Source organism: Sphaeramia orbicularis, chromosome 5 (assembly GCF_902148855.1).
Source record: "Sphaeramia orbicularis chromosome 5, fSphaOr1.1, whole genome shotgun sequence".
Lineage (NCBI taxonomy): Eukaryota > Metazoa > Chordata > Actinopteri > Kurtiformes > Apogonidae > Sphaeramia > Sphaeramia orbicularis.
This window is the reverse complement of record NC_043961.1, coordinates 9,274,122-9,297,626: the sequence shown is the minus strand read 5'-3', so window position 1 is coordinate 9,297,626 and position 23,505 is coordinate 9,274,122. Positions and strand designations below refer to the sequence as shown.

Sequence of the window (23,505 nt, the reverse complement as noted above, 5' to 3'; positions counted from 1 at the left end):
TTGTTTCAGATGTTCTCATGGCAGAGACACAGGTTATTGGCAGGACATTCAAGGCGCAATTCTTGACTTCCACATCCATAAAAAAGCGTTCTCTTCTTTTGTAATGCACCATGGTGCCACTAGATGGCAGACATTTCTGATATTATGTACAGTAAGTCAGAATAGGAGTGGAGGTTTGGGATGTAATATTTTTCGTGTGTTCTAAATAACTTACTGTGGCTGGAAGGAAAAACTGTATGCATTCACTTCCACAATGCATTTCATAATAAATGTGCAAGAGTTTGTTTTTTATTATTATAATGAAATGCTGATGACACAGATGCCACTTATATTATATCAGTACTGTTCAACTTTATTTCATTTAACACATACAGTAGGTACTATACCAAAAGGAAGACATTAACATCTCACACATATTTTTTGCATACCATTATTTGTGCATCCTTTTTTTACCTTTTACTGTGTTGCTCTTGATATCCCACAAGGACACTATGATCAAGTTAAATGCTGTAATCAATTAACATGCACAAAAATATATGCCAATAACTGAAATAAACATGATCAAATCTGGTATGTATTATATAAAATGACATTATTTTAGTATTTGTTGGAAAAGTTAAAGGGAAGGAGTGAAGAAGCCACAACGAAAAATGAACTCTGATCTGGAAAGTTGAGAAATGATGAATCAATATCAGATTGAATGTAGCTTATTGTAGAATCCATCATGCCACATTTAGTGTAAATTCATTCTCAGTGTCCCTTTTGTTTTTCATTTTAAATGTTACATGTGTAGTGGATTAGATCATATCTGATGACTTTATTATATTTTCATTGTCAGTATTTTATCACAGACTGTAAACCTGTGATATTATTTTTTTTTAATGTTGATATTGTTTAACTAAATAATTAAATCACCCTAAAAAAAGCAGACATTTGTAACCACTGTTTCAACTAATGCAGCTACTGTGTCAAATACAAAATAAAGAACATGCCTCTTATACTGTTTGTCCCATTGCATCAGTTACTTGCTTCGTAACAGTTTCATCCTCCTTTAGGTTTAGTGGAATCATGTAATTGCAGGTTCAACAGGTCAGTGGAGCTCAGACTAACACATTGACCTTCCTGTCATTTAATTCCTGTAAGACATTTGTCTGTAATGGTTTACACACTGTAAGAGCTTTAGGAATCCACCTGAGAACTGATGTTTGTGAGGCTTAAGACACATGTGACGTAAAGACACACAGAGTGGCACGGATCAAGGATTACTGCAACAGATGTTATTTGATTTGATTTGATTTGATTTGATTTTATCTTATTTTATTTCATTCTATTTTAATTAATTTTATCTTATTTAATTTAATTTTGTTTTATTTTATTTTCATGTATTTGTTGGAATCAAAACCTGCTACACTATCTCTTTAATGGATTTATTTAAATTGATACAGACTGTAAAATTTGAGGAAAACAACTGATGTATTTCTATAGAAATGGTTAAATAAAGGTAAATAAAATAATTGAGGGGGGGGGGGGGGCAGCAATTTACAATTTATATCCACAATCCTGTGCACAATATAAAGTCAGTTTTTTATGTTTTAGTCTAAGATTTTCTACCAAATCATAAACCAACCACCTTTCCTGTTAAATGAAAAAATAAGTAAATAAAAATTGCATAGTTTGATGAGTGAGGTGTCCTTCAGCTGTTCATTTCATTTTTGATTTTTTTTTCTTGTACCCTAAATGCTGATTGTCTGAACTACCAAAACAACAAACAAATATCCATTTATTAGATGAAACATTTAAATAATGATGTTACAGCAATTTAAAAAAAAATCTGTTTTACTGTTTGATAGCCTTTGTTTTGCTTTTATAGGGAACTATTCTAATTGGTTTTAACATATGTATATTTATTGGATTTATCAAGAAAATACTTGGAGTAAAATGTAAATTAGATGCATTTACTGGAGAAATACAGCTCAAATCAGCAGCATGTCTTTTTAAATATTTAACAAAATACGCCTTAGTTTCATTATCTAATTCAGAGGTGTCAAAGTCATTTTAGTTCAGGTTCCACATTCAGCCCAATTTGATCTAAAGTGAGCCGGACTAGTAAAATAACAACATAATAACCTATAAATAATAATCCAAAGTTTCCTCTTTTAGTGTGAAAAAAGTTCAGATATATTATAAAAATGTGAATAACCGGAACAACCATAAGCAACCTGAAATTTATGAAGAAAAAAAAGTGCAATTTACTAATACAACTGCACTTTTTTTGTTGTTGTTGTTTTTGTGCAAAAAAAGTGAGATTTTAACAAGATTATGTCGCAGAATAGTTTTAAAATTTCCATTATTTTTCTCAAGAAATATTAAGTTGTTCATGGTCTTAGATTATTCAGCTTTTTTAAAGGATAGTTTGTAAATGTAAACAATTTCATCATGTAATTTTTCTTTTTTTCACTATAACAAAAAAGGTATTGTAGGTGTCATCATTTACAAGTTATAGTGTTATTATTTGACCACTCCCATCCTGTTTTACATCATATTGAGCTGCAGGTGACCTCACAGTGGAGTGTTTTAAGTCTTGTCTTAAGACCCACTTTTATTCTCTGGCTTTTAATTCTGTGTGAGTTGTGTGGTCCTCTGTGTCTGTTATTTATTTGTTTGTTTACTTTTATTGATTTTCTTACTTTTTAACTATTTGATTTTGTGCTATTTAGAGCATTCCTGTAATTTTATGTATTTATTTATTGTTTTTAGTATTTCTCTTAATTGTTTTATTGTTTGTCTGATGTGCAGCACTTTGGAGACGTTCTTGTTGTTTAAATGTGCTATAAATAAAGTGGATTGGTGGACTGGATTGTTATATGTTCAGTGTAATTTTTTAATCTCTCCACTTCATCCTGCAGACCGGATTAGAGTGTTTGGGGGGCCAGTTCTGGCCCACAGGTCGTATGTTTGGCACCCTTTATCTAATTAATACTGCGCATCAAATCTATGAAGAATATTCATCTAAAATTTTTATATGTTAACCATCCAATGGACAAAATAAACTCAGTTATTCTCATTTATCTGTTTTATCTGTTTATTTGTTGTTATTTTTTATTTATTTATTTTAATGCCTATACTTTTTATTGCTTTCCCTCCTGTAATGCTTTTATGTTTTATGTAAAGCACTTTGAATTGCTATATAATGTGCTATTGAAATTAACCTGCCGTGCCTCCTAATTTTGGCTCATTCTCCTGGCACTTTTACTTGAACAAATACCAAAACATTAAACTGGTAACACATCAACAATAACAGGTGTCTATATTATTCTATATATAAGCTCTTTTTTCAGCACATAAAATATGCAGGAAATGACACTGTTGCATGAAAAAAATACAGGTGCTCTGGCTTGTAGCTCAGGATATGGGTTTAGGACACGGTAATCCTTTCCTCCTCCTGATAGGATAATGAAGGCAGAGATCATCCACCCTGATGCCCACAGAAAGCAGGTTACCTGAGGGAAGGCTGAATGTGATTAGCTGCAATAAGAGCACTGATGACCGACTTAGCTGATTCCAAGACGATGTTCTCAAATTAAATCCGATCATCTTGGCACAGAAAGTATTAACAACAGCCTCAAAGTGCAGGTACCTTCATATATATTATATACCATTTGGGTCTGTTTGAGTGCATTCTTCATCCCTCTTTTTTAGTAATAAACAGCATTTACAGGATGAGGAAAAAAAAAAACATGCAGTTTTCTGAAATATTGCATTGGCCTCCAAAAATTTCGACTTAATCCGATTGCACAAAAGTCTCCTGGACAATTGATTCCTTTTTGATTGTTACTCAATTAATCAATTATTTAATCATTAAATTCATTAAATGTTGATCCTCACAGCTTTATAAATATGTCCTTTCTTTTCCTTAATGGACTGCGGCACCAAACCCGAGCTGCAGACGGTACTGAACCAATATCTCTTCAATACAAAACCTGATATTTTTTCATCAGGGGAAAAATGAAGCACAGTCGTGTGATGGAGCTTCCAGAGGACTTCTGGATCCCGGTTCAACTGGATACAGACAACATCACATCTCTTAGTCCTTTTCTGGTTCCTCAGGACCATCTTTCAAGTTCAGGCATCTTCTATGCAATGTCCATATATATGTTTTTCATATTTACTGTTGGTACTTTTATCAACGCTCTCACCGTTGCATGTACCATTCAATACAAGAAACTCCGATCCCACCTCAACTACATCCTGGTGAACTTGGCCTTTTCCAACCTTCTTGTATCGTCTGTCGGCTCCTTAACCACTTGCTGCACCTTCGCTGCGAGATATTTTATCTTTGGACCGATGGTATGCAAGATTGAGGGGTTTTTGGTCACACTTGGTGGTAAGTATGATGAAAAAACCAGTTCATTGTATTAGTTGTTGATTTTCAAGCTGATTACTAATGGTTTGAACTTGGTCTTTGCAGGTATGGTCAGCCTGTGGTCCCTGGCTGTGATAGCTTTTGAACGATGGCTGGTCATCTGCAAGCCACTGGGAAACTTCATTTTCAAACCTGACCATGCTTTAGGGTGCTGTGTGTGCACCTGGATCATTGCACTGATTGCCTCAGCCCCCCCACTTTGTGGATGGAGCAGGTCGGTGTTCGGAACTAACTATAATGATCACATGTAGGCTCGGACGTGGACTCAAAGTGACTGTGACTGTCTTTCCAGGTACATCCCAGAGGGGCTGCAGTGCTCCTGTGGACCAGACTGGTACACCACAAACAATAAATACAACAATGAATCCTACGTGATGTTCCTCTTCTGCTTCTGCTTTGCCGTTCCGCTCAGCACCATCATCTTCTGCTACGCTCAGCTGCTCATTACAATGAAAATGGTGAGTCAGCTGAAATGAACAAGTGATTGAAGGGCAGGCTTTCCTTCACCCATCTATAGTGTCTATAGTTCTGTTCTTCTGTGGTTTCTCCAACAGGCAGCCAGGGCCCAGGCCGAGTCTGCCTCCACCCAGAAGGCAGAGAAGGAGGTGACCAGGATGGTGGTGGTCATGGTGCTGGGCTTCCTGGTCTGCTGGTTGCCCTATGCTTCATTTGCTCTTTGGATTGTGAACAATCGTGGGCAGAGTTTTGATCTGAGATTTGCTACGATACCATCTGTGTTTTCAAAGTCTTCTGCAGTCTACAACCCTGTGATCTACATCCTCCTCAATAAACAGGTCTGTCAGATACCACCACTGTAAACTATAAAAGGAGATAGATAGATAGATAGATAGATAGATAGATAGATAGATAGATAGATAGATAGATAGATAGATAGATAGATAGATAGATAGATAGATAGATAGATAGATAGATAGATAGATAGATAGATAGATAGATAGATAGATAGATAGATAGATAGATAGATAGATAGATAGATACTTTCAGGGCCGTACTCTAATCCTGTTTTCTTGTTTCAGTTCCGTTCATGCATGAAGAAGATGCTGGGGATGAGTGGAGGTGATGATGACGAGTCATCGGCCTCCCAGTCAGTCACTGAAGTCTCTAAAGTTGGTCCTGCTTAGGCAGCAAATCCACTTTTTAATTTTTTTTTCAAACCACTGACACATGGATAACTGATTTTTCTGTGTTGTAAATATTAACACCTGATGATGTTTACTGCTTTGAACTGCATAGAAAATGTGTGTTATTCTTTTAGCTCAGCTACATTGTTTTTGCACAGCAAAAGAAAAAAGGAAAAAAGTCAGTAATAAAAAAAATATTCATGTCAAGGCTTCAGTACTGTTTGTTCTGATGTTCCTTTTTAAAAATAAGATTCTTGTGCTTTCAAAGCCGTAATACAAAAGAACACAACATTATGTGAATATGTCAAATGTAAAATTCATTGACACATTAGCAGTTTCCTCTAACATATGAATGGACACATTTTAAACTGCCCTGATCACCCACTTTTTGAGGAGTTTAATTTGCCCCCCTCTGGACACAGTTTTAGGCTTCCTCAATTGAGATCTGGACGTGTTAGGGATTCCTTTATTCCTGTGGATATTAGGAATCTGAATTCACTTAGCTGATATCTATAAATTTTTTATGTGATTATTTATCTTTTAATGCTCATGGCCATTATGGCAATTAACTTGTGTTCTGTCCTATTGGACCTTTGTCATTTGTGTTTGAAGGGAGGGGCTCCAGTGTGTGTTGTCCTGTATTGTGTAATTTTATTGTGGTGTCATCTGGTGGTGCTGTTTCTGTGTATGTGCTCATGTGTTTATGATCCCTGCTGCTCACCCAATTTACTGTCCTAAGGATAAATAAAGTTGAAAGTTGAAGTTGGAGGGGGTGCAGCGGTGCGCCTCTGTTATGAGCGGTGCAGTGTTCTTGCTTGGCCTACATGGTGTTCTTAAAGTCTTACACAGCTTTTCAGACGAGGGGCAGAGGAAACAGGCTAAAAACATCACACACCTATTAAGTTAAACCAGTAGAGTGGATTGTAAAGGGCTTTGGAGCATGAGATTACTGGATTTTGTGTTACTGTAAATCAGATTAACGGGACAAAAACCTGCGAGGCTCTTCCTTAAGGAAGTGGGATTAACCTTTAACCAGAGTCTAATGTGTTGGTGTGTGTCTTCATAGGTGAACGTTTTTACATGTTCCATGTTTGTGTATGTTCATTCAAATGCCAGCAGACAATGTTTTGAAGAAAACCTCAATTGTGACCTTCTTACACTGAATCCAAGCAAAGAATTTGGTAAATTTTACAGGATAAGTCCTTTATATTCACTCATTAGACAGATGTCCTATCAGGATACTGTCTGTGCTCTTTTGTCAACATGGAACACTTTAGAAGTTGTTTCTCTTCATACTGATATTAATGTAACACAGGAAGTTGTAACACGTTCCAGTAGTTTCTTTTTTATATAAAAAGGTGACCAAATCTTCACTGATATATATATATATAAATATAAATATAAATATATATATATATATATATATATATGTGTGTGTGTGTGTGTGTGTATGTGTATATATATATATACATATATATATATATATATATATATATATATATATATATGTGTGTGTGTGTGTGTGTGTGTGTGTGTGTGTGTGTGTGTGTATATATATATTTATATATATGTATATATATACATACATAGAAAGTGCGATGTGGGAGTTGTGCATCATCCGGACTGTAACCTAATTGGCAGCTCACAGTAGTGGGAGCTGATAAACAAATTACACCAATTAATGCAAACCTCAAATTTGTTAATCTGGTTAGGGGAACAGCCTTGTACTCTTTAAAAGTCAGTCCACCACATGAGATGGACAGCAGATAGCAGAGACATTAGGAACCCTGACAAAGTGGCATTTAACCCTGCTTCTTAAAGCTTTTGTTTTCAGTTTTCTCGTATATGTGATACATTAGGCAGTGAGAAATTCCAGCTTGTGCTCAATAGTCATATGAAAACAGGCAGAATGAGGACAGATCGTGGAATGGAGTTGCCAGAGGACTTCTGGATACCGATCCCTCTGGACACCAACAACATCACATCACTCAGCCCTTTCTTAGTTCCTCAAGATCATTTGGGGAATGTGGGCGTGTTTTACTCAATGGCAGGATTCATGTTTTTCGTATTTGTAGTTGGAACTGCGATCAACGCCCTCACCATCGCATGCACCGTCCAATACAAGAAGCTCCGATCCCACCTCAACTACATCCTGGTGAACCTGGCCATAGCTAACCTTATTGTATCCTGTGTCGGCTCCTTCACTGCATGCTGCTCCTTTGCGTCTAGATATTTTATCTTTGGGCCACTAGCATGCAAGGTCGAGGGTTTTATGGCGACACTTGGTGGTAAGAAGAAATAACAAAAGATGATGATGATCAAACTAATAGGGAGCCACTTCAACAGTCATGTGAATGTAAAAGAGTTGAAGCTTTACTGTGTGTCGTTGCAGGTATGGTCAGCCTGTGGTCCCTGGCTGTGGTAGCTTTTGAACGATGGCTGGTCATCTGCAAGCCACTGGGAAACTTTATTTTCAAGCCAGATCACGCTATAGCTTGTTGTGTATTCACATGGATATTTGCACTGATGGCATCCGTTCCCCCTCTGTGTGGATGGAGCAGGTCAGTTTTAGGAACCAACTTAAACAATCACATGTAGATGCGGATATGTACTCATAGTGCTTGTCACTGTCTCTCCAGGTACATCCCAGAGGGGCTGCAGTGCTCCTGTGGTCCAGACTGGTACACCACAAACAATAAATACAACAACGAATCCTACGTGATGTTCCTCTTCTGCTTCTGCTTCGCCGTCCCTTTTGCGACCATCGTCTTCTGCTACGCCCAGCTGCTCTTCACAATGAAAATGGTACAAGTATTTTACCCTGTGGGTGGGTGGATGTTAGGTGGGTTTTGGGTACGGAGTGAGTTTCGGCCACTGGGTGGGTAGGTGGGTGGATAGACTGGGACGGGAATGACTCAATGTGGCAATGCACCTGAGGGATATGGACCTCAGCACTTTGGGGATGACTGTATACTGTAAAATGTCTTGATGTTCTGTATCCCTCCAAACTGAGGGGCGATTCTTCTCTGTTTCTAAAATCAATAAAACACATTTACAAAAAAAAAAAAAAGAGAGGTATTTTCTGGTAAGTATTTTCTGAAAAAACACAAAAAAATGACACTGCTTTTAGAACTCAGATTATGTTTTCAAAACTACAAAAGATAATGAGGAATCCCAGGAGCTGAAGTAAAAACTAAGGCCATCTTCTGTTTCAACAGGCAGCCAGGGCCCAGGCTGAGTCCGCCTCCACCCAGAAGGCAGAGAAGGAGGTGACCCGGATGGTGGTGATCATGGTGGTGGGCTTCCTGGTCTGCTGGATGCCCTATGCCTCCTTTGCAGTCTGGGTTGTAAACAACCGGGGGCAGCCATTTGACCTGCGACTGGCCACCATCCCCTCCTGTTTCTCGAAGGCATCTGCGGTCTACAATCCTGTTATCTACATCCTCTTCAATAAACAGGTGGGTTCAGGGTTGGAATGAAAACAACAAAGTGAACATATGTCATTTTAAGAGGGAGTCAGTGGCAGGATATTGCCATTTCATGGAAAAATAAGAGGATGCTGCCTGTGGGTGTAAAAGTCCACAAGTAAACTTTCCACATAAGGGGGTTTAATGCTGCGTTCCAGTCCACCCGTAACTCGTGTTTTTCCACCCTTCTACCGGTGAAAATGCACTGGAATGACAGTCAAACCTGTGACTTCTCACCTGTGAACGCCTACTAGATCCATGTTCTCCCAGTTCTGAGTTCTGACGTCATGTAGCCCGTGAAACAACAATGGCGGCCCCCATGGATGCGGTGTTTATGCAGATTGTTTATTAAAACAAGGTATTGCTCTGACGTTATTTATCTGCAAATGTTCTGCAGAATCAGCAGCTACTCTAGTGTTAGGACAAGGATAAACTAATACCAAATATGTATCCAAATATACAAATAATGTAACATAAAAGGTAGAACTGCTTCTCTTGCCTTATGCGCCATTTTTCCTCCTCTGTTTCCCTCAAATAAGCAAAGAACAAACACCTTTGGCGATAGAAATGACTGTAAATGAACATAACGTATGGTCCGCCATGCTGGTTTGTTTACATCTAACTACCACAGTTCCTTGCACTCAAACAGTCTGGCGTGACTTGCCTGGAACGTTACAAAGTCCTGAGTCGTGGTTTGAACTCGTGACTTATGGGCTCAAAAACCTGCCTGGAAAGCAGCATAATACAAGTATTTCTGCTGTCTCTGTTCATGCATTTTCATGTTTTTGAATGACTGTAGATTCATGTTTTCATCTTCTTTTCCCTCTCAGTTCCGTGGGTGCATGATGAAGATGCTTGGGATGGGTGGAGATGATGATGAAACTTCATCATCAGCATCAGTGACTGAAGTCTCCAAAGTTGGACCTGCTTAAGCAACAAAACCATGGACTACATTTTACACATGACACCGACTCTGTTCTCCACTGTTTATGATTTATGACATGTAAATAACTCTGAATGTATGTGTCTTTTGTCGTGTCAAATGTGTCTGCAATGTTGAAATTTCAAATACAACAATATAAATAATGTGCAAAGTAAAAAATAAAAAAAATAGAAAGATGTACAGTATATGTTGTCTCTGTCTGGTGAATTTTCAAAGAGTTTGTGCGGTTTCTCTGCAGATGTTGTATCTTAAGGAGAACTCATTATTTGCTGCCAAGTTTGCAGTGTAAGTGCAATAATAACAAAGTAACTTATATGGAACAGAAAACAGCTTTTCCAAATCACAGCACAGCTTGAATCCTTTGTAAATGAAATATAACACTGGAACCCCCCCCCCACACACAGCAGCAGATGGTGATTATCTGACTGAATTATTTCTATGATTTGAAATCTGCCTGCTCTCTAATGACTCCTTCCTTTCTTCAAAACTGTTGCAAGAGGTATTTTTTCTTTCTGAATAAACTCAATAGACTGCGTTGACTGTAGAAATTTCTGTAGATTAGCACTTTCACAAATCCTCAAATCCGCTCATGTGGCTATAATCAAATCACAATCAGTAGAATTCACAGGGATCATAAGTTCATCATAAAGATATTTATTGATTATCACATTTTCTACTTTCTAGTTTGAAATTTTAGTTTTTTTGATAGCGTATGTTGAGAATAACCTCTAACACACCAAGGTTATTATCGTTAACGAGAACTAATGAAATGACGAAAACTAGAATTGAAAAAACATTTTCATTAACTGAAATTAATACAAACTAGAAGCACTTGGAGAGTGCAGACCTCCGCCAAGGCTGATCAGATCCCATTTCCAACAAACCCTGAAAATTTCATCCAAATCTGTCCATAACTTTTTGAGTTATGTTGCACACTAACGGACAGACAAACAAACAGACAGACAAACAAACAAACAAACAAACAAACAAACAAACAAACAAACAAACAAACAAACAAACAAACCCTGGCAAAAACATAACCTCCTTGGCGGAGGTAACTATAATTAAAAGAAAAAACTGTAGCTAACTGAAACTGTATTGTTTATAAAACTAAATTAAAATTACGGATAAAATTCCCTTCGTTTTTGTCTTGTCGGTGTTGGAAAATGAAATTGATTTATTTTGCTTGAGCTATTTTAGCTAGCGGCGCCATACGGCACTTCACGGTCCGTCACCTCTTGTCACTTGTCATTTAGAGTCGTCTTCTCGTCTCCACTCTACCTGGAAACATGGAGACTGAAGTTGGGAGAAAGCAGCAGAGTCCTGTATGGGATTTATGTGAATATGACAGCATGGAAGATAAAAGATGTGAAAAAACTAAAACAAAACCAAAAATAAGCATTTAGAAAAAAACGAAAACTAATAAAAGCTTGCAAACTTGCTCTAAAAACTAATTAAAACTAACTGAATTAGAGAAAAAAACTGAATAAAACTGAACTATAATAAAAAAAAAATCCAGAACTATTTTAACCTTGTCACACACAGGTGCCAAACATGCAGCCTGTGGGCCAAAACTGGCCCTCCAAAGGTTCCAGTCTGGCCCTTGGCAAGTGCAAAAATGACACTGATATTAACAATCAAGGACATTTTAGTTCAGGTTCCAAAAACAGACTAATATGATTGAAAGTAAAATAATAACATAAGTAAAAACCCTTTAACAATAAAAAGTGGACAAAATGAAAATGAAGTGTAATATTAACAATACTCTTCCTGTTACTAAATATTTGTGCATTTGTAGATCCACCCTGGTCTGTACACTGTGTTAATAATAAACTGACACATCATTTTGTGGAAATTGTTCATAGTTTAGTTCCAAATTCCAAACTTCAAAGTTTCAGCAGTATTCTGCCTGTTACTAAATGTTTGTGTAACATTGTGTGTAATGTCTGAATGTGTGTAAAGGATAATTTGAGGCATAATATTGTTAAATTTGCACTTATTTTTCTGGAGAAATTTCAGTTTTTTCAGGTTATTCACATATGTTTTTTATGAATGTTTTTTATTGCAATAAAACAAAGAGAAAAACTTGGAGTTGTCATTATTTATAGGTTATTATGTGATTATTCTAATGGTTCGGCCCACTGGAGATTAAATTGGGCTGAATGTGATCACTGAATTAAAATGAGTTTTAAGTCAATTCAATTCAATTTATTACAAAATTATTACAAACAGTTTAGATCAACAATTAATTTACAAGATGCATTTTGTAATAGGACCCCCCCAGAAGCAGTCCTCAGCTTATAAATGACGGCCCTTGTGATAAAAGACACAATTTACATTATAATCTTTAATAAATACAAATGTTCTAAATAACTACAAAGATAATTTTAAATATTTGCAAATCTCCCTAACGGTGACTCATTTCCTTTTCCTGAGTCCTATTATATTCAGCATATTCCAATATTCTCAGATAATTTAATCATCAGCCCTGCAATAACCTCCTCAGACTCAGGAGAGTGCAAGTTTTGGCTTTCTTACATTAAATAATTGCTTTTATTGGAATCAGCACAATGCAACAGCTTTTTCAGATGCATTTGTAAATTTTTTATGGAATGTCTTTTGCAGTTTTTTTTTTTTTTTTTTTCTAAGTAAAGCTGTGAAACTCTCCAATACAGAGGACAAAAATGCATTGCTGGGTCTCAGGAGGATAACAGAAGTGGATCATTCTCAAAATAGAGGGAAATAAAATGTCTTGACATGTAATAAAGTACATGAGGTAAAAGTGCACCGTTGGTAATAAATATATTCTGACCGGACTGAAGCTGTAGATCAGATTATCCAAACACAGGGTTCATCCTCAGCTCTGGTCCTCACATACTGACCTGACGTTAACCCTTGTTGTGCTGTGGCTGTGTGTTGTGTGCACATATGTATGTTGCCTGTTTGCGTCCTGTGTCCAAATCCTCAAATCTTTTTCCTAAGCCAATTAAGTTAAACCTGAGTGAAATTCAAAGTTCCTATAAATGCAGGTTTACCTCCTCATCAGACCAAGACAAGCCCAGAGGACAGAGGACAGAGGACACATCAAATCTATTCATAGCATTTAAAAGTGGGCAAATCAAAGTATTATTTTATAGACTATTTTTTTTTTATAGAATTGTTTTGAGTTGATGTTCAATAAGGTCAAAATGAGGTCAAACCGCCCTGTGGAGTTCCCTGATGACTTCTGGATCCCTATTCCTCTGGACACCGACAACGTCACATCTCTGAGCCCGTACCTGGTTCCCCAGGATCACCTTGGGAGCCCAGGGATCTTCTATTCGCTGTCAGCGTTCATGTTCTTTTTATTTGTGACGGGCACAGGCATCAACACCCTCACCATCGCATGTACTGCTCAGTATAAGAAGCTGCGGTCCCACCTGAACTACATCCTGGTGAATCTGGCAGTGGCCAACCTGCTGGTGTCCTCTGTGGGCTCCTTCACCTGCTTCTACTGCTTTGCCTTCAAGTACATGGTCCTTGGACCGCTGGGATGCAAGATTGAAGGGTTTACAGCAACCGTCGGGGGTAAGAAGCACAATGACATATACTGTACATATTCTAACAAGAAAAGGGTCAAATACAAGTCCACCCAGTATGTCATTTTTCATTTTATATGTTTATTTCGAGCATTTACAGAATACATGCCAATTAAAAATTCCAAAATCATTCATCTACACTCGAGAAGGAGTGGGAAGAAGAAAAACTTATCAAATCCCACCCCATTCTCCTCATCAAATAACTTAACATAATAAAGTTTTAAATACTCACTCCTGTCCTTAGACTTAATGTACAAAATAGGCCTAAACCAAATTAGAATCAACTCATTTGACAGTATTTTCACATTGTAGATCCAAAATATGTGTGAAAAATAGAAGCTAAGTACATTCCTGGTGGTGTAACCATAGTAACAGTTAACCATCAACTTACATTATAATGATTACAGACCAACAATGGTAAGAAAATGTCCACCTGGCGATTTCTCATGGACTGAAAGGGAAGCCCGGCTTCCCCTAAAATTACGAAAATTAAATGGTTAAATATGTTCGGTTGTGTTGACATTTTATTGACTACAAATGTGTTAGAACACGTTCATCTCAAAGATTAGTTCATTCAGAATCAGCTTTATCACAAATCAACGGACGCGATGTTGTTCACTTCTCATACATTCGCGTTGTGCTGTTTCCTCATATGATCTCTGCTCAGTGCATTTGTCCGTAGACTGCAGGCGTCTATAGGCTTCAATGGGACTGAGTGGAACAGTTTTTTTCATTGCCTCAAAACTGGATGGTAATTGGATAAATGCCACGATGTTGTCCCGCCCCTGGACGCCGGGCATCTCTGGGGGTGAATGGAGCTGTGGGCGGAGCTCGGCCAGGCTGGACGCCAGAATCCCATGTGCTGATTGGAGGATCAGTCGAAAGGCTGAATCCCGTTTGACTGACAGCTGTTTTCAGATCTCCTCCTTCACTGACACAGTTCAGTTTAGAACCGTCGCACATTCTGTTGTGAAATCTAGAGAGAAACCACTAAGAAACTAGAAGCACTCGGAGAGCGCAGACCTCCGCCAAGGCTGATCAGTGGCCCCCCCCATGGGCCCCCCCACCCCCGATCACCACCAAAATTTAATCATTTCTTCCGTAACCCATTTCCAACAAACCCTGAAAATTTCATCAAAATCTGTCCTTAACTGTTTGAGTTATGTTGCACACTAACGGACAGACAAACAGACAGACAAACAAACCCTGGCAAAAACGTAACCTCCTTGGCGGAGGTAATTACTCGTTCATTTCTTGCACCGTAAATAAAACACACTCATTGTACTTCCTTGTTTCAATTTAAGATAATTTCAGCGTTTTCTTGTTTCAGTTCCATAATTTAATCATTTCTTGTTCGAGTTTAATATCGTTTTGTAGATAGTTAAATCAATCATACTGTCGGCTAGGTCAGAGTGAAAGGAGCATCTCTAGTTTAAAAAGGCTGAAGTCTTACACCCGCAACACACTGGGCCAAGGCAATCTAAGTAGCCCAGCTCTGCTGGACATTCAGAGGACACTGGTCCAGTCCCTGGAAAAGACGCCTACTTGGTACGATAAGGTCACTGACCATTTTCTTAAAAAGGAATGGAAGGCCGAATGTCTGTTTAAATAACTTGACTTTTTTTTTTTTTTTTTTTGATGTAAGCCAACAATGAGCTTCCCCTGTCTTAAAGACGAGCAGCACTGATGGTTAGGTCATGTGTGTGTTCAATGTCAATGTAAATAAATCTGATCTCATATGATTTGATGTTTTTAGTAAACATGTAGAGGAACAGAAGTGGACTTAATACTGCACAGAGGGTTGTTTTGAGGTTTGTGACACTACAGGACAGATGCCTAATTCTGTTGAACCGGAAGAACAAAACTCCTCTGACTCTTCAGGTTCTGTTCATAGACATTATGCAACACTTATATTTGGAGAAAATGTAAAGTTATTTTACTCAGTTTGGCAGCCCTTCATAAATTACTTTAATACTAAGTAAATAAGTAAATAAGTAAATAGGGGCAGAGCCCCCCTTGTGTGTGTGTGTGTGTGTGTGTGTGTGTGTGTGTGTGTGTGTGTGTGTGTACGCGTGTTTGCAGTTGTAGTGTTCTTGTTCTGACATCACATATATTGGATACTGTATATGACTGTTTTAATATTGTCATCATTGTTCTAATTTCAATAAAGAGAGTTTTTAAAAAAATCTAAAAAATAAATGTACTTTCAGTGTAAAAAATAAATAAATAAATAAAAGACATGTACAGGGATGACATCTAGCCCATAAAGACCCAGTGCTACTTTTGTATTAGTTCCCAAATATATTCTTCTCTCTGTTTAATTACCATTTATCATAATATTATCCTTTCTATTTTGCTTTTTTTTTTTCAGTGAAAATCAGGTATTTTTAATTCACTGATCATGGACTTTAATCATCATGCTGAGATTACATTTGGGGGTTATTACATCAAAAACAAACGCAAATGTTTTAACCCATACAGACCCAGTCCTACTTTTGTGGCAGTTCCCAAATCATTTTTTTCTGTAAATTTACTTTTCTTAAGTGATTTATCACCATTTATTCTGATATTATGGTCAGTGTTTTCCATTCTAAAGTGAACATTTATGTATTTTCCTATATTTAATTCACTGATCATGCAGATGTTCATAAAAGCTCAAATTAAAGTGGATGGTTATTATATTAAAACAGATCAAACTGAATAAACAGTGTCTTTTTCAGTCCAATCTTTCATTAACTGAACATAAACCCAGTGTGTCCATCCACTGTCATTGATTCAACTCCATGGGTTTGAGTGGTCAATCAATGTTGTAGAAGATGACAGTGTTTCCATGGTAACTACGGAGCCTCTGAATGCTCTAAAATTAACACTCAATATTTGCCTCAGATAAAAGTGTGTTCGGCATGTTTGGTTTTGTATCAAAAACAGAACTCCATCCAGTGTTGAACTTGATCATGTTCATCCATCTGTTGATCCACTAATCCTATCAATCCATGTCAATAATTGGTGTAAAATACAGTTCTTCATCTTTTCATGGTCATCAGATATGACACATTTGGACGTTCAGAGGCTCTGTAGTTAACGTGGAAACACCGTCATCTTCTCTAACATTGATTCACCAGTAAAACCCATGGAGTTGGATCAACGACAGTGGATGGACACACTGGGTTTATGTTCAGTTATTGAAATTTTTTTTTGAAAAAGTCACTTTTTCTTGAGTTTTCTCTGTTTTAATGTAATAAAGTTTGAATTTAGTGAGTTTTCATTAGCATCTAAACCAAGTCTAAAAAATTAAATGCAGGAAAATTCAGAATTTACAGCAAAAGATATAAAATACAGATGATAATACTGTAGTAAACGGTGATAAAATATATGTTCAACACACTATATTTATACATCAAATATATCAGCTGTAGAATCTACGAGGAGGGACAGATGTTCAATTTGAAGGACAACTTAGAAGGTTTAACACTGATGTGTAGTTACCGTGGAAACACCGTCATCTTCGCCAACATTGACTGACCAGTAAAACCCATGGAGTTGGATCAATGACAGTGGATGGACACACTGGGTTTATGGTCAGTTAATGACAGATTGGACTGAAAAAGACACTATTTATTCAGTTTTATCTGTTTTTGATATAATAGCCATCAACTTTAATCCGAGCTTTAATGAACATCTGCATCAGTGAATTAGGAAAATACATGATTTTCATTCAAAAAGCACAAAATACAGAGGATAATATTATAATAAATGGTGATAAATTACTTTTTTTTTTCTTCTTAAACTTGTCTTGTCCATCACCATAACAGTAGAATGGTAGTCTGTCTCTTTTTGGTGCTGAACAGATTTTCTTTGCCAAAGGAAACTTCATAAAGTCTATGAAGCTCCCCTTGATATTCTACTGTCTTTATTTTGAGTTTCACTGAACCACATTTTGATGCTGGACCTGACATGAAGGAACAAGGGGAAGGAGAAGAAAGGAGGAGAAGAAGGTGGCGACAATCCTCACAAGAAAATATCAACAATACCAACAAGAACAATAGTGAAAATTATAATGGAAACAATAACTAGAACCAGAACTAAGTAAACTGGGCAGTAAAAAGGAAGAAATTACAATGAAATAAAATAAAAAAGACCTATTAAATGAGAGAGGTGAACAAAATATCCCTATAGCACAAATAACACCAGCAACAGTAATTTCAGTAAATCTGTAATTTACGCAGATACATGATTTTCACCCAAAAAGCACAAAACACAGATGATATTATTATAATAAATGGTGTTAAATTACTTAAGAAAGTTGAAATCTAGAAAAAAAATACTTGTGTAAGTGCCACAGAAGTATCCGTGGGTCTGTATGGGTTAATTTAGATGGATGTAACAGCTGAATGTGTGTTGTTTCAGGTATGGTGAGCCTCTGGTCTCTGGCCGTCATAGCGTTTGAACGGTGGTTGGTGATCTGTAAACCACTGGGGAACTTTGTGTTCAGGCCCAACCACGCTGTGGGCTGCTGCGCTCTGACCTGGGTGTTCGCTTTGGCCGCTGCAGTTCCCCCACTGGTCGGCTGGAGCAGGTCAGTGGATCTGTTACAGTAGACCAGCGATGTCAGACCCAGGTTCAGGTTAGGGTTCACATCCAGCCCATTACCATCCACAGTAAAATAATAACAGAATAGTCCATAAATAATGACAACTCCAAGATTTTACTGTTTGTTTTAGTGTAAAAAAATTACTTATGAATAACTATATAACTTAGAAATTCTGAAACTAGAGTTAATAGGTTTATATAAACAAACTATTCTTTCACAAAAAATATGAATAAAAAGAAAACACCGGGAAAAATAAGTGCAATTTTAAAATTATTATGCCTCAGCATGTGCTTGACAGATCGGATTGACAAAGGCACAAACTTTTGGTAACAGGCAGAATACTTGTAAATGGAATATGGAATAAATGAAAGAATATTGGTAAAATTGCATTTGATTTTCTTTAGACATTTCAGGTTGTTCATATCCGTTCAGGTTATTCACATTTTTTTTGTTAAAGGACAGTTTGTAAATGTAAATATTTTCATAAAGTAATGTTATTTTTTTCACATTTAAGAAAATTTTGAGTTATTTATTTATTTATTTATTTATTTATTTATTTTATTTGACTTTTATTTACCCAGGTAAGCAATTCAGAACATATTCTTATTAACAAATACAGCCTGATCAAAGAGCAATGGCTCCTTGAGGGGAAGGGGGTGGGGGGTGAGCTAAAAGTAAAATCAAGGTTAAACAATTACAGAAACAAACAGTTAATAAATAAGTCCATTACAACAGTAGCAGTGAGACATGTCAGAGACAAATGCTCAACAGGAGCAACAGGCAAGTCAAATTAGTTGCAGGTTTTGCTTAAAAACAGTGACAGATGTGAGGACAGTGAGTTTCAGGGGGTTTTGTAGAGTGTTCCAGTCATTAGCTGCAGCAAATCAGAAGGTGCTGCGACCAAAGACAGTGTGGGCTTTGGGGACAGTGATTACTGGACCTAAGATTGAGGGCAGAATGGAAGAGGTGCAGAAGGGAGTTATCATTATTTATAGGTTCTTATGGTATTATTTTACTTTAAACCACATTGGTCTGACTGCGGAACCTGAACTCAAACCAGTTCAACTCCACTGACTCTTCATGTCTTCAGTGTCATTTTTACACCTTGTAAATTCATCCCATGGGTCGGATTGGACCTTTTGGTGGGCTGGTTTTGGCCCGTGAGCCGCATGTTTGGCACCCCTGCAGTAGATCATCATCATCATCATCATCATCATCATCATTATCATCATCATCACCATCATCATCACCACCCTCCTCCTCCCCTGTGGTTCCAGGTACATCCCAGAGGGTATGCAGTGCTCCTGTGGTCCAGACTGGTACACAGTCAACAATAAATTCAACAATGAGTCCTACGTCATGTTCCTGTTCGGCTTCTGCTTTGCCATCCCTTTTTCAACCATTGTTTTCTGCTACTCCCAACTGCTTTTTACACTGAAATCGGTACGTATTACTGGGATTACTGGGATTACTGGGATTACTGGTACAATCTCAAACTCACAATCGCAACGAACACTGTTCACATTGAATTTATCTTTTGCACTGACTCTTTGTGGATATTTAAAGTGTTTTTATTGTTGTTGTTTTAATTTTTTTTTTTTAGTTTGTGGATACTGTTGGAACTGTACATTTCCCTCTGGCATGAATAAAGTATCTATCTATCTATCTATCTATCTATCTATCTATCTATCTATCTATCTATCTATCTATCTATCTATCTATCTATCTATCTATCTATCTATCTATCTATCTATCTATCTATCTATCTATCTATCTATCTAGACAATGAAATGAGTTTTAATCAGTAAATTCCTCATGTAAATTGCTCTGTTCCATCCTCTCCATCTCCAGGCTGCCAAAGCTCAGGCTGAGTCCGCCTCCACCCAGAAGGCGGAGCGGGAGGTGACCAGGATGGTGGTGGTCATGGTGCTGGGCTTCCTGGTCTGCTGGATGCCCTACGCTTCCTTTGCTCTGTGGGTGGTGAACAACCGTGGGCAGCCGTTTGACCTGAGACTGGCCACCATCCCCTCCTGTCTGTCCAAAGCCTCCACCGTTTATAACCCCGTTATCTACATCCTCCTGAATAAACAGGTGAGTTCAGGGACTACAGAACAGCCCCTCATATTTCAGCTCCTTTCCTCTGGACGGTGGTTCTTAGTCCCAAGTGCAGGACACAGCGTTATAAAACAGCTTTGTTCCTGTTGCCATCACTGAGCTCAATAAGAAATAGTGACATTGCACTTTATTTACCTATTTAATTATTTATCCTATTTCTTTGCTCTATTTATTATTATTGTGACTTCTAAGTTTTAAATTTTATGTTCTTATCCTGGTTTTTATCTCAGAGACTGTGTTTATCTTTTTGAGGTTTTTATTGTGTTTTATTGCATCTAGTTTTTATTTATTTGATCTTATTTATTTATTTTATCCTTTTATCCATGCTGCTATACTGATGAATGGTGGAACACTGAGCACTTTCTGTCTTGTCTTGACACTGGATCAAGTACCTGCCTAACAGGTTTAATGTGTGTTTTATTGTAATGCCAAATGCAATCACAGTGTCTGCAAAACAAATCTACCCAAAGGTATAAATAAAGTAACCTTAACCTTGAACCTTGAGCCAAGAGAGAAACACAGTCAGGCAAGGATTTACTGAATAAATAAGACAAAAGACAGTTTTAGCATCATTCATGTCAACTGACCTTGTTCATGAAATGTATTTATTAGAAAAGGAAAGTGGACTGTGTGTGTGTGTGTCTATGGCATCACACTAACTCTGTACAGAGCAGACTGCTGCAGTTTGTCATTCTTATGTATTTATGATCAATGAACAGACTAGTGAAAACAGTAAGTTGATAGGACCAATATTTTGGGAGATATTAGTCCTTTTGGAATACAATAGCCTTACGATCACGTTGCTATGCCCAGAATCATAGAATCATCATTGAAGTGGGTTACCTAGCAACAGATGAACAATAGGGCCCCACTGCCATGGTGTCAAATGTCCTGTGCAGAAACAGACGTGTCAGCTGAGAGGTTATTCAACTGAAAATGAGAATGGAATTTACCAAGAAAGGAAAGAAAGTCAAGAACTGAAGTGGATCAGAGGATCTAGAACCCTGGTTCCTCAAAGGGTCAACGCACTAATTTTAAAATGAAGTGAGAAAAGTCAAATTTTATACAAATATTTGTACATTTCCACCTAATATTCCTGGGTTGTGAAATAGTATCTCATAAACAAATATAAAGTTTAGTCCTAGTTTGATTATTAAAGGTTATAAACATGTTTCAATACATTACATTTTACACATATTACATATTTATATCATTTATGCAAATCTTGTGAATTTATGAAATTCATTACTATGGATTAGACTATTTACTTGATAAAAGATTAAATTCTAATGAAATTGAACTTAATGTTACATGAGACTTTAATAGATCCATCATTTCGACAGATATTCAACAGTTTTACATCAGTATTTCCTGTTGAACTAATTTGTTTATGTGAACTATTTAGGCCGTATTAAACACATTTGAAATGCACATTTTATTGATTATTTGCAATCTATTCAATAATATTATGCCACTTAGTTACCATCATTTCCTGAACTAATAAATGAATAAATATTTATTACAGTGTTTTTTGGGGGGTTTTTTTTGTCTTTTTTTTTCCCATTGAATATTTATTGAATGAAGTAGAGCATACCAACAATGTATACAATAAGAAAATAACATAATAAGTTTGCCAGAGGGAATGGACTACAATATAATTTATTCATTATTTTATTATTTTATTATTATTTTTATTTATTTATTTATTTATTTAAAATTCATTTATTTATTTCAAACATGCAAAGAAACAAGACGAAGCAAATTAAGACCAAAAAAATAAAAAATAAAATAACATTTAAATGAACAGAATCTATCTTCCAATATGTGCAAGTCTGAATTTTGCATGGTGGAAAAGGAGTAGGAAGAAGCATAAACTTAATGTCCAAATCAGAGCAAATACTGATGGTTTTTAGAGCCTTTTTGTTTCCAGATTTATTGCACAGCTTTAAATAAAGTTCAACATCTTTCAGAAAGTAAATAATATTTGGCTTTGTCTTACAGAACTTACGTTCGTTAATAAAAAATTTAGCAAGTAAGAGAAATAAATTAATTATTAAAAAAATGTTGTTGTTTTTTCTTTTTGGGGTATCTGTAAAAACAAAATAATACATTTTGCCATGATATGACAAAGTCTGTGAAAACATGGTGGATATTAAACCTTCTGAAGTCCTTCCACAGGTTCTTGGTGCAGCTCAGTCTGTGGATGGTCCCACAAAAAGAACAGTTTATGTTAAAATCTGTTTTGATTTTCAACATGTAGTGGTTAGCAGGGTAATATCTGTGATGAATTCTGAAGGATACTGCTTTAACCTTGTTGGTGATAAAGGTATTTATGGGGAATCATCCAAACTTTGATCCAATAAATATCAACAAAACTTTTCCAATATGATATTACATACAGGATAGAGACAATATCTTTCTGAAATGATGCTCTTATATTTTTGCTGACGTTTCTATGAGCGCTCAATGAAAAACAAATCTTTCCTTCTGGTGAGGTATTCCTGTGTATGTTGATGTAAACAGAGGAGCAGGTCAGAGATAAGAGTTTGATAATGACTGTAGCGCCCTCTGTTGGTTTCCTTTTAAACATGCAAAACAAACCAGAATGAACCTTTATTTACAAAAACAACCTTTTTTGTGTCTTATTGTGAGTATGATTTCATGTGACCTTTTTGCTGTGACCTTTTATTCATTCATGGTGTTACTAATGAAACCGATGATATTCCGTCTGAATTAACCTTTACATTTACTTTCCTTTTCCTCATAGTTCTGCTCATGTCTGAAGAAAATGTTGGGGATGAGCAGCAGCGATGACGATGAGTCTTCAGCAGCTTCATCGGCCACAGAAGTCTCCAAAGTGGGACCGGCTTAAACTGTTTATGGTTCATAAACTCACATATTGTAAATAGCACTGAATGGAAAGAGCGTATAACAAATAGCACTGTAATGTTCTCAGGAAAATATATGATATGCAATGAAAAAAATGTGAAAAAATAAAGAAATACACCAATAATGACAATTTAATTCTGTTTCATGATCTTTTCTTTCATGATCCTTCTACTTCATTCAGTAAGAGGTCAGTGGAGAAACAGAGGAATCCTTATTCAGTGACAATTTCGATGCAAATACCTGTTTTAGAATTCAAATGTCTTCTGTTAACGGAGGAACATTATATATTAATATACAAAATTTTATGATACGTAAGATATTGCCACAGTGAAACATGATATAAGCTCTGCTGACAGA

General features: G+C 36.7%; 3 protein-coding genes across 3 annotated transcripts; all 3 read left to right on the top strand.

Moving 5' to 3' along the window:
* Window positions 1-3,908: 3,908 nt before the first annotated feature.
* LOC115419157 (blue-sensitive opsin-like) lies at window positions 3,909-5,743 on the top strand. Its single transcript, XM_030133804.1, has 5 exons — window positions 3,909-4,384; window positions 4,469-4,637; window positions 4,716-4,881; window positions 4,978-5,217; window positions 5,461-5,743. The coding sequence occupies exons 1-5, from the start codon at window positions 4,006-4,008 to the stop codon at window positions 5,563-5,565; spliced, it is 1,059 nt and encodes a 352-aa protein (XP_029989664.1). The 5' UTR covers window positions 3,909-4,005; the 3' UTR covers window positions 5,566-5,743.
* Window positions 5,744-7,315: 1,572 nt separating this feature from the next.
* On the top strand, window positions 7,316-10,160 carry LOC115419156 (blue-sensitive opsin-like). The gene is made up of 5 exons (XM_030133803.1): window positions 7,316-7,853; window positions 7,958-8,126; window positions 8,205-8,370; window positions 8,784-9,023; window positions 9,863-10,160. The coding sequence occupies exons 1-5, from the start codon at window positions 7,460-7,462 to the stop codon at window positions 9,962-9,964; spliced, it is 1,071 nt and encodes a 356-aa protein (XP_029989663.1). The 5' UTR covers window positions 7,316-7,459; the 3' UTR covers window positions 9,965-10,160.
* A 2,915-nt stretch (window positions 10,161-13,075) lies between these two features.
* Window positions 13,076-23,280, top strand: LOC115419153 (blue-sensitive opsin-like). The gene is made up of 5 exons (XM_030133799.1): window positions 13,076-13,542; window positions 17,961-18,129; window positions 19,422-19,587; window positions 19,996-20,235; window positions 23,027-23,280. Exons 1-5 carry the CDS (start codon window positions 13,146-13,148, stop codon window positions 23,129-23,131), a joined length of 1,077 nt encoding a protein of 358 aa, XP_029989659.1. The 5' UTR covers window positions 13,076-13,145; the 3' UTR covers window positions 23,132-23,280.
* Window positions 23,281-23,505: the final 225 nt, after the last annotated feature.

Coding starts and splice junctions, on each gene's coding strand:
- LOC115419157 (XM_030133804.1), top strand. CDS start 4,006: ATGAAGCACAGTCGTGTGATGGAGCTTCCAGAGGACTTCTGGATCCCG. Junction 4,385..4,468: donor GTTTTTGGTCACACTTGGTG/GTAAGTATGATG, acceptor TGGTCTTTGCAG/GTATGGTCAGCCTGTGGTCC. Junction 4,882..4,977: donor TGCTCATTACAATGAAAATG/GTGAGTCAGCTG, acceptor TTTCTCCAACAG/GCAGCCAGGGCCCAGGCCGA.
- LOC115419156 (XM_030133803.1), top strand. CDS start 7,460: ATGAAAACAGGCAGAATGAGGACAGATCGTGGAATGGAGTTGCCAGAG. Junction 7,854..7,957: donor TTTTATGGCGACACTTGGTG/GTAAGAAGAAAT, acceptor GTGTCGTTGCAG/GTATGGTCAGCCTGTGGTCC. Junction 8,127..8,204: donor CCTCTGTGTGGATGGAGCAG/GTCAGTTTTAGG, acceptor CTGTCTCTCCAG/GTACATCCCAGAGGGGCTGC.
- LOC115419153 (XM_030133799.1), top strand. CDS start 13,146: ATGTTCAATAAGGTCAAAATGAGGTCAAACCGCCCTGTGGAGTTCCCT. Junction 18,130..19,421: donor CCACTGGTCGGCTGGAGCAG/GTCAGTGGATCT, acceptor CTGTGGTTCCAG/GTACATCCCAGAGGGTATGC. Junction 20,236..23,026: donor ACATCCTCCTGAATAAACAG/GTGAGTTCAGGG, acceptor TTTTCCTCATAG/TTCTGCTCATGTCTGAAGAA.